Raw genomic sequence first — 10,983 nt, forward strand, 5'->3', positions numbered from 1 at the left:
GAAAATGCATTTTCCATTGGCATTAAGTGTGCCTATGCAGAGTTAAAAACTTTACTTGTAGCAGGAACATAGTTATTCCTGCTTTAATGTGTTCATGGATGCCCCTGAAGATGCAGGTCTGTAGTAGAGGATGGATCAGTGTAGTACAAACTCAAGGGTTTGCAAGAGAAAATGCAGCCTAATGCACTAGACTGATACTGCTCAGCTTTGGTCTGGGAGCCCTTGATAGTCTAAGACAGAAACTATCATCACCAAAAGGACCTTTAAGGAAAACCAAACTCTACCCTCTTGTGTCCCCAAAGAATATGGGGAAAAGCAAAGCAAAGCAAATTCTAGGTTCAACTTGAATTCCTCTGTCAAATTCCTGCCAGGAAGTACAGTCATCTTCCTTGCTGTTTTTTCATTAACAATATTTTTATTGAAATGCCTATAGAAAAATTAAGACTTAATTGTTGCTTAAAAAAGGCAATAGTTTAGCTACTTATAAAACAGTCTTTTTCCAAGAACATAAATCCTCATGCTGTTTTTTGGTAGTAAGAGCACTTGATCTATGGTCAGAAAAGATTAAAAACCACAGCACCAGGTTATGCAGCTAGAAGGCAGGCCCGTAATGTGTGCATTGGTATCACTTCTGTGTGCAGAAGGTATGTTCTGTGCAAGTAAAGCAGTAACAAAAGGAAAAAAAAAGTTTTCTGCCACTACCCTTTTTCTGGGGGTTTTGGGAGGCTTAATGTACATCAGCTATTCTGAGATCTCACAGGAGAGGCTCTGTAGCCTCATAGCTTGATTGTACAGAGTTATTTAAGTCATTTTTAAGAGCATGCAGCAATGACAAACAGCAAATCCTATTAAGGATGTCCATATTCAATTCTAACGTGATTGCTGTTGTAGTGGGAGCAATAAACGGTAGTGCTCACTGGCAAGAGATCAGACAAGTTTTCTGCTGAGCCTAGGTGCACACTAATGTCTCAGCACAGAGATCTATAAAGCTGCTTTGGGATGAACAATGTCTCTGGCATAAGCTGCCTATTTCCTATTCAGTCTGAGATTGCTGCTTAAGGGTTTAACTTGATTTTTTGCTTGTCTTTCAGTTGATAGTTTATCCTAAAACGCTTTTTGCAAGCATTATATGGGATTCACTCAACTGAGCAGGGGGAGGAAGTGGGAAGATCTTGTTGATGCATTCAGCCTATCTCCTTGTCAAATGAAAATTATTCCCTGTTGTACCTTTTCTGGCCTTTTCTTAGTTGAGTGCTGAGGCAAAATGATGGGAGAGCTTCCGCTTCTCCTTTGTAGATGCCTGTTCTGCTATTGATTTAAAACAATCATTGCTTTCTTTTTCTCATCTATTTAACAGTTGGAGGGTGGTATTTCAATTTTTTTCCCCAATTCATAATAAGYGATAATACTTCAAAATTTGTGTCCTATATCCAGAGTGCTAACTAATATTTTACCTGTTGATGTGGCTTGAGCCCTTCATGAAGCATCCGACTGACTACTTCAAAAGACAAAATGCCTTGACAAGTGATGATTGCTTTCACAGGGATATCATGCCAGCTGTGAAATCCAACTTCCCAAGCCAATAGGAATCGATAGTAGGGTACTACTGAATGCATGGCAGATACTTGTTTGAAGTGGCGTTGCTAGATTTAAATCATTTCCTTTTATTGATAGTTCTAGTAGATGTTGACAACAAGAATTTCCCCTATAAATGTAGCTGTATTTGTTACATCTCTTGGTTCCTTTTTCTTTCCCCACTTGCACCTTCTGAGTGGTCTGTCACCCATTTAACTTCTTAGTCAGGAAAAATGCAATAATCATTGTCTTTTGAACATTTCAATCTTTTGGGCTCTGTGTTAGACCTATGGGTGTGKTTTTTTTTTTTTTTGTACTTTCTACTTCATCGCATTTTCCCACATGGCGTACAGAACAGGTTTTCACTGTAACCTGATTTTTGTGATAAAAAGAATGTATGTAAACTAGGTACTGCAAGGATGGGCTAGCAGGTCCCTGTAGGCAAACAAACGTTATTTTGGTGTTCTAACTRTCAAAACATCAGAAACCTTATCTGTATTTCCCTCCTTTCCCTCCCCTCACTCCATACCATATAGAGTGGCAGCAAGAATAGTGTCCTATCTGCTGATATTAAGGATTTATTTAAGTTGCTTGTCTGTCTTTTCTCCTTCTTACATGGAGAAATGGGAATAGTGGATGCTTTTCTTCTGTCTGTCTTTCTGTCTGTCTTTCTGTCTTTCCCTTCTGCATGAAACTCAGCCTCCTAGAAGTCAGCCTGGTTCTTGAGCACTTTTTTAATACAATCAGCATTAATAGTGTTAATAGTAATTTTCCTTTTGGGCCATGTTTCTGGTTATTCTTCCTCCTTTTACCACCAAAATGCTTGTATTTCCCTTTCTTTCTTTTTCTCTCCTCTCCCCCCCCCCCCATCTCCAGGCAGCCTGATGCAGAAAAGGTGCTGGCTTGCTTTTATCACATCAAAGCCTGATTACAGCAATTCTGTGCTTACCAACCTCCCTCATGAGTATACAGCATCTGCAGATCCTTTAGAAGACTTCTGCTTGGGGGTACTCATCCACACTATGTCATTTCAAAAGGCAGCTTCTTTGAAAATGTTGCTGGCTTCTGAAAGTAAAGTAATATGCTGATCATAAAAGTGATAATGATGATTTTCCTGTCCTTTGAAGCCTTAGTCTTCCATTGTCTAACTGGAATGTGTTTCTGTTGTTGTGTCTATTTACTTCAAAAGATTATGGACCACATCCTAGTTCTTTAATCCTGCAAGGAGCTAACAGGTAAATATTAACAGTGCCTTCTACTGCAGTATACTGTGTGTTCTATGCCCTATGTTTCTGAGGATTTGGGGATTCTCTATTTAGTTGGAGGTAGTGTTTTAAGAGCAAAATATCCTGTATTTTGTCTGTGAAGCTGTATTTACTTTTCAATATCTACTGTTTTGTTTTTCAATAATTATGCATTCCTAGATAGTAGTGAATTGTTTTAATGTTTAAATTCGCCAATCTTATTAGAGCTTTAAATGACTATGGGATAGAAATTTCGAGCATGTCACTTAGAGGATAGAAAACTCTGTTTTATGTGCTTATACAATCCAGTATTAATATGGGGAATCTGAAGATTTAAACAGCAAGTCTTAGATGTCACTCTATGACAATTTATTCCTAATGTGATATTCTGCATTTTCTCCATGCCACAATTTCCTCATGTGGAACTATGTGCCACTACAATACAGGGATGTAGTGGCACGAAGCACTCTTGCTTGATAGAACTGAAAGACAGATACTGCTTAATTTCTTTCCTATAAAGACTAAATATATTACCAGGGAAAAGCCCTGGATTGTAAGAGCAGCATCTCCTCCTGTCAGAAGTGTAAACAGGGAAATAACAGGGCAAACCTATCTCTGAGAGCAAGCTGTTGTCTGCTTCATGTTAGTGATAGTGAGGTCACATAGAGTAGTGACATAATTTCCATTTGAATCCCTCACTGAAGATGGTGCCTTGTTACTTCTTCATGGCAGGGATCTACAGTGTTTAGGACTCTGATCATTCTCTACTTTTAATGGCAATCATGCTATGGATATGGATCTCTTCATAGACTTTTTGGAGTATTTAAAAGGGTACTCCCTGACTTCCGTGCACCATCTGTATATTGGTGTCCTGTAGTTCCTGTGTCCAACAGTCCCACTACAGAAGAAATGGGCAAAAGTGATAGAATCTCAGCTGAAACATCTGCACATCGCCAGCAGCTGCCACTGCCCTCAAGGATATCTTCCAGAGAAGGTAAGGTAGCATGCTGTGCTCCAGGGCAGTGTTCTTCTTGTGGAACCAGGTAGACTGGAGGAGATAGGTTGGAAAAGGCCTTGCTATAGAAAGGCTTTGCTATAGAAATGCATAGGAGATTGATGTAAAGCCTTACAGTGTATTCCTGGAGTTATATCAGTCCGTTTATACCTATCATGATTTAACAAGGTAGGAGGGATGGTGTTAAAACCTCTATAAAAAACCTGAATCTGTAATACACCCTCAAAATTGCTCATCTTCAGACTCTTTCCCCTCATTTCACAGAGAGAACAGATGTGTTTCTCACCTAGCAAAAGAGCATGTACAGAATGATTTGTCAGGAAAACTGAAGACCCAGTCCACCTGTTCTTATCTGTGGTCTCCTTTTCTCAAAGTCACGTTCCTGAAGTTAATGAACACTGTTCACATTATTGCCTAACTGTAACTTCTCCTTTCCCCCTTGAGACCTAATCCTCTGTGAAAAGTGTCTCAGGCCTAACCAAAACCAGATAAACAGAAATGCTATTTCAGTTCATTGAGTGTGACTGACACAATATTTGAAAACACCACTCAGCTTAGGCAGTTGAGAGGGCTAGCTCATACTTCGGGCTACAAAAAAACCTCATTACAGCAAGTCTGATCTGTACTCAGAAAAATCTATAGTGGTATCACAAAGATTGGTTTCCAAATGAAAAATAGAGGCTTGACATGAACCTTAGGACTTTTTATCTTTTGTGACAAGTTCGCAAAGGAAGAGGAACTTGTGTTTTATGCCAGAGACACTAGAGGGCAATGTAAGTATTACTAAGAAACAGTTCGTCTTGCTAGGTCTGGGGCCAGCTGCTCTGTGCCATGAAAATAAGGAACGAAGGGAGCTTTATTTGAGAAGAGAGATAAGGCTGAGACTCCGAACAGCCTTCTGTGCACAAAACCCATGACTTTCCTTACAAGGAATACTAATTCACCTTTTAATAATTTTGCATCTGCTCTAAGCAGATTAAGCTATAAAAAACAAATGCTTTGTAAAGCATCTATTACCTGTAGTGGTTCATCTGGATCAAAGTCATTAAAACAAGAAAACACCCAAAATGTCCTATTGTTGCCTGTAGCATAGCTTTTGTGTGAGTCTCAGCAACCTTTAACTTGTGTGTCCAAGTTAAGAAAGATTCTACAATGATTATTTTTGGTACACAGTAAGTCTGCACTTAACCCATACCTGAGCTGCTACAATCCATATCCTAAAAGCCTTTTACATGACACAGCTCTGATACTGGAAGGTATCCCCAGGCACACGTACACACCTATAGCTGCACACAGCCTTATTTACAGTGCTGAGACCCTAGCTGTATATGTACACAGAGGTGACTACAGAACTAAACCCTAGAGGGGGTAACAACGAACGTGAACAACACATTAGAGCTTTTTACAGTGTACAGCTGGGGCTCCTATCTCCTAGTTCAATTTTAAAATAGCAGATCAATAATTTGGGAAAGCTACAAGGGACAGAGCCACTGTGAGAAAAATGAAGTGTGTTTGCCCTGGTAGGGAAACTGCTCAGTTTATCCTTGAACAAGGTATTTCTCTGTTCAAAGAGGTCCAGAGACAAGGAAAGGCAGAAGCCTTGCAAGCATGTGTGAAGGGAGAATGCAAAGAGAGCGTGACGGAAACTGGAGCTGGCTGAGTTTGGGGTGGTGAGAAGCTTCAGGTAAAACCAAAGGGGTCAACAGTGTGGAATCAGAAAGGGAGGATGGGTCTGACATTATCAAGTGTCTCAGAACAGCATAATGAGAAATACAGGGAGAGGTAAATGAGCATCCTCTCTGATCACCAGGAAAGCAATTCACGCCCTCGTGCCAGATTTCAAAAGCTTTATGTGCCCTAGGTTAATAGCCATCTATTTACTTTCATTCTGAATTAAGCTCCACGCTTCCTGAGGTGATGTCCTTCCCTGTCCCTCACAGGCCACCAATGTCAGACAKCTCAGCAGTGGGTGTGAGAGTGGGCCATGCCAACTCAATCTCTTCAGTAGCCCCTCTTTCAAGGGGATCCTTAGTTACAGATTCACAGTCTTTCCGCACCCTTTGCATTGCCCCAGAAAGGACATATCCAGAGATGCACATGTAAGGACTGGGAAGCAGAAGCATTCTGAGGAATTCAAACCACAGATATAAGGTTCTGACATGGAAACATATTAATTTTTTGCCTCGTTCCCTGGAAGGCAAAATGAGAAATGTTTCCGATTTTTGTTGGAGATTACAGCAATACCCAGAGGATCTGTGAAACTGAAGTGGGGACTGTTCTTCCATAATCATGCTCTTATGTAAGGCATCCACTGGGTTTTCTTTTTCTAAAGAGTGGATACATCATTTGTGTGGTGGTGAGAAAGGATAAGGCAGGAAACTCGGTGCTTATTTGTCTTAAGTGGCTCTTATGACTAGAGTTTCATAGGAGTTTCTGTGGAGGAGGAAGATAATGTTTTCCATGGGAGTGTCATGCCCCTCTGTCTAATGAAAGTGATAGTCTTTTTTGAAGAACTACAGAAATTTGGCTTATTGGTTTATAACCTTAATATTGTCTGTCTATTTTTTATGTATTTTCTTGGTGAAATTCCACTGAGTGTTATTGTCTAGCTTTACAGTTCCTTAGATACTGTGTACTGTCTGGGTTATGGCTATTTTTCTTACAGTTTGTTTTGACAGAATGTGATTTTCAGAAACATTTCAGGTTTTCATTTTGACTTTCCTTGGTATAATTTCAGTTTCCAGTGCAAAAGTGAGAAAGCTATTTTCATGGGGCTGTAAGGGACTGAAATATGAAAATTAAACCTTGATAGGTTTTCCTTTTTTCTTACACTAATTTGAAGGCAAATTGCTTGCCAAAGAAAGCACTTGGGTAAGTGAAGAATACAGGAAAGTGCAGGAGAGATCTTAAGATATCTTACGGCCTGCAGAAGATAGTAGTTATTTACAAGTATCTCTGGAGCAGGTGAGTTATATGGCCCTGTCTCAGCAAGCAAGATAACACCAGGATATTGTTCCTGATGACTGTTCTGTGTAGTCAGCACAAGGATGCAGCTTGGCAGTGTGTTAGTAATGTTTTGAGTCATTTTGAAATGCTCTTTGTGGATTATTTAGTGAGTGAATTTACTTAAGAAAGAACTTGTAGCTCCTGAGAGAGAAGGAAGAGCCTAGATGAGCTGCTATTGTAAATCTGTGGTTGCTGGCAAGCATTTATGTTTCTGGCTTCCCTGTTCTTAATGACAAAACACTTGTTTGGCCCCAGTGCTCTGCTACTGGTGGGTGCTTGGGCTGTTACATGGCACAATACATAACACAGAGCTGTAAAGTTAATAACAAGGAGCAGTAGTAACAGAACTGAGCTATAATCTGATGCCTCAGAGAGCCATACATAACACTCAGCAGAGCRCAGTCTTCTCTTGAGAGCTTTAATATGGAAAATGCTACATCAAATAGCAGGCTCATACCAGTCTTTAAAAAACAGAGAATGAGGTAGGCAATCTGAGAATAGCTGGCTGAGGAGCAAGCCTCCATTAAGTTATAAGGTGATTTAAATGAGGGAATGGACCTAGCTTCCAGAGGTAATGAAGATATGGAGCTTGTGCCACCTTTGACTGGAGTTATGGGCAGTCAGCACTGCAGATCAGATCAGGACAAGTTTCTGGTTAACGGCTTCATTTGTGCAGTTTGTCCCTGTAACTCACTTGTCACAAAGGCAAGAAGGCTACTCAGATGACTGAGGAAGTTTAGGAGGTAGGATTTCACCTTCAGACTGAGAAGACAGAATGCCACCATGTTAATCTGCTGGTTCTTTTAGCTCTCCATTTTCTGTAGATAATCCTGCAGTCATAGGCTCAACACAGAAATATTGTCTGCCCACTAGTAGCTTTTTAATACTGGGGAAAAGAAGCTCTCATATAACTGAAAATGAAATGTTTGTGAATTACTGAAGAGTTTTCCAGTCTAGACTCCTGTACTGGAGTCAAGATTTGTAGAGTTTTCTGCCACCGATGTGAGTTTCTTTTGTACCTGAGATTCCTTGTCTGTAAAATGGTGTCAGTCACGTTACCCTATTTTTGTACCTTTGGAATCCGTTGATAAAAATGCTACCACAAATGCAAAAATACAATTATTACTCAGACAGAAAATACAAGAAATATAGCTCTTGTCTTTTAAAATTATTTTTCCCCTGGAAATGATAGCATTGTACGAATTCAGCATCGAGCAATGGAATTTACCCTGGAGAACTAGAATGCTAAAGCTTGACGATACAACTGAGAAATAAAAGATCAGAAGCTATGCAACCTAAAATGGCTCAAGTTTAGCTCTGGACACAGTGACTTGCTTCTATTAGAAGCACAGAATTGTGGCCAAGATATCAGAGGTATTCCTCTGTTGTGAAAAGCATGTCTAAATGTTTTATTTTGTTTGGGCGGTCCTAAGGAATGAAAAAGTCTCTTTTGTGTTTCACTTACTCATCCTTTTATAGCTGTTTTCTAGAAATGGAATTTCCACCCTGTGAGGAGGGGAAAATTATTTGGTAGGGGAAAAAAGTTAACTTTGGAAAATTCTGGGGCAAAATTCCATTTGAGGCGAACAATGACAACATAGTTTTGATTTCTTCTTAGCTCCTCCMTGGACAGTCAGCTCTCTGAAAACATGGGGGCTGAGGAAGCCAAAGAATCAGCCTCTCACRAATAAAATATGATGTTTAAGCGGTACCTGCTGCCATATCAAAGAGCTAGCAATGTGACATGCTCATGCACGTCTTCAAAATTAGTTCTTTCTCTGCTTTTTTAGAAGTATCAATGGGCAATGACAAAGCCACCTCATTGTTGCAGCATTGTCTTGACCATAACACAGGATATCTACTGTCTGCGCCTGTGGTTGGAGTGGGAGAGGAGACCAACACAGTGATGTCTCCTGTGACTACAGAAGAGAGACCTTTTTTGTTCATGGTTATGAGAAGATATTTGTCATTTGCAGTGAAATTATAGCTTCACTGACCTCTGTTCCTGAGCCTTCATAGATTACATAGAGGTCAGGATTTTACCTCTAGGGGAGTTTAGATTGAGAGGCAATGCTAGCTCCATTATGTTCACAAAGAAATGTGCAGAAGTGAGATAACAAGTCTAATCTCTTACCTGAATTTGTTGCTTGAGGGCCATAACAGCTTCAGAAGAAGAGTCTTTCACTGTGGTCCTTTTTTATATCAATTTGATGCCTCTGGTATGTCTCCCTCTCTTAGATTCAACCAAAACYACCAAAAGAAATGACTTCAAGCTTGATGAAATTCCTATGCATATTTCACAGCTCTTCGTAGATCTAGACAGCCCTTCCTAATACAGATTTGAAAAGATATATTATCATTCTACAGCAGATCAGGATTTTTCAGACAAATGAAAGCGCTTTGAGAATTCAGAACAACACGTAGCCCGACAGCCAGGTTGTTGGTTCTGTATTTGGAAGAAAAAGATTCAGATTGTTGTTCTCTCTGATTTAGTCCTGGAAATGTAACTGACTGTCCTGTTTTCCCTAACTTTGAGGTTATTTGCTCTTTTTGGGTACACAGGGGTTCTCTCTGTATTAAAACTCATCTTACGGTGGTTTACAATTGCTATGAGGTATGTTATTCTATTTTAGCTAAGCCATTGTAAAAACATATATATGTTCTTAGCTTGCAACTTAATAATTTAGCTTGTGAATTTGATGACATTTAAGATGGCTCCAGAATAGAGAAGACCCCATTTAAAAACAAGAAATCAATCTCTGCAAACATGATAGCTAAACTGGAGTTTGAGCAATTCCATTGTTTTTACATTCTGCTTTTTTCATGCTATGTACACACAGACATACGAACTATTTACAGGTACAGTCTTGCAATTCAGTGTGTTACTTAAAGCCACAAAGCATTTTAACCTAAAAGCACAAAYTTTGAGGTGTTCAAAATGTTGGATCATCTATCACCACTTATGATTGTTGTGTGGGAACTGGGCATGGCTTCAAGGGAAGTAAATGGGCTGATGGACCCTGTACCATGCGCAAACACCCAGAAGAAGCGGCGAGTGATTGTTATGGATTACTCCCTGCTGTAGGGGACAGAAGCACCTATCTGCTAACCTGACCTCTTGTCTAGAGAGGTTTGTTGCCTGTCAGTTCAAATACAAGATGTCATGGAAAGACTGCTAAGAGTTGTCCATGCATCAGACTATTACCCTGTGCAAGCAAGGGTATAGATATTTCCAAGCAAGGTGTATATACATGGGTAACTGTAGCGATGAAATGACTGAGGGAGCCAGTGGATGTTGTTGCCAGGCTGCTCCCTGTCATCTTTGAAAGGTCCTGGAGAACTGGAGAGGTGCCTGAGGACTGGAAGAAAGCCAGTGTCACTCCTGTCTTCAAAGAAGGACAAGAAGAAGGACCCAGGCAACTATAGACCGGTCAGCCTCACCTCCATCCCTGGAAAGGTGATGGAACAGCTCATTCTGGATGTCATCTCCAGACATATGGAGGAAAAGAAGGTGATCAGGAGTAGCCAGCATGGATTCACCAAGGGGAAATGATGCTTAACCAACCTGATAGCCTTCTAGGATGGCGTGGCTGGSTGGGTGGATGAGGGGAGAGCAGTGGATGTTGTGTACCTTGACTTCAGCAAGGCTTTGGACACTGTCTCCCACAAYATCCTCCTAGAGAAGCTMAGGAAGTGTGGGTTAGATGAGTGGACAGTGAGGTGGCTTGAGAACTGGCTGAAAGGCAGAGCTCAGAGGGTTGTCATCAATGGTGCAGCCTCCATTTGGAGGCCTGTGGCTAGTGGAGTTCCCCAGGGCTCAGTACTGAGGCTAGTCTTGTCCAACTTCTTCATCAATGACGTGGATGAGGGGACAGAGTGCCTCCTCAGCAAGTTTGTGGATGATACCAAGGTGGGAGGAGTGGCTGACACACCTGAGGGCTGTGCTGCYATTCAGAGAGAYGTGGACATGCTGGAGAGCTGGGCAGAGAGGAACCTCCTGARGTTCAACAAGGGCAAGTGCAGGGTGCTGCACCTGGGGAGGAATAACTGCATGCASCAGGCTGGGGGCTGACCTTTTAGAAAGAAGCTCTGCAGAGAAGGACCTCGGAATGCTCATGGACAACAAGTTGACTATGAGCCAGT

The 10,983-nt window shown here is 40.9% G+C and overlaps 1 protein-coding gene across 1 annotated transcript in view; it reads left to right on the top strand.

Annotated features, from left to right (window-relative positions):
* Positions 1-2,646, top strand: part of GALC (galactosylceramidase) — a 48,164-nt gene extending 45,518 nt beyond the window's left edge. The window contains exon 17 of the mRNA XM_085317584.1: positions 2,452-2,646. Within this exon, the coding sequence (XP_085173710.1) occupies positions 2,452-2,460 (9 nt within the window). The 3' untranslated portion in view covers positions 2,461-2,646. The remainder of the gene's footprint in view (positions 1-2,451) is intronic.
* The last annotated feature ends 8,337 nt before the right edge of the window (positions 2,647-10,983 follow it).

This window comes from Rhea americana, unplaced genomic scaffold, assembly GCF_003343005.1.
Source record: "Rhea americana isolate MKP2758 unplaced genomic scaffold, rheAme1 scaffold_5, whole genome shotgun sequence".
Classification (NCBI taxonomy): domain Eukaryota; kingdom Metazoa; phylum Chordata; class Aves; order Rheiformes; family Rheidae; genus Rhea; species Rhea americana.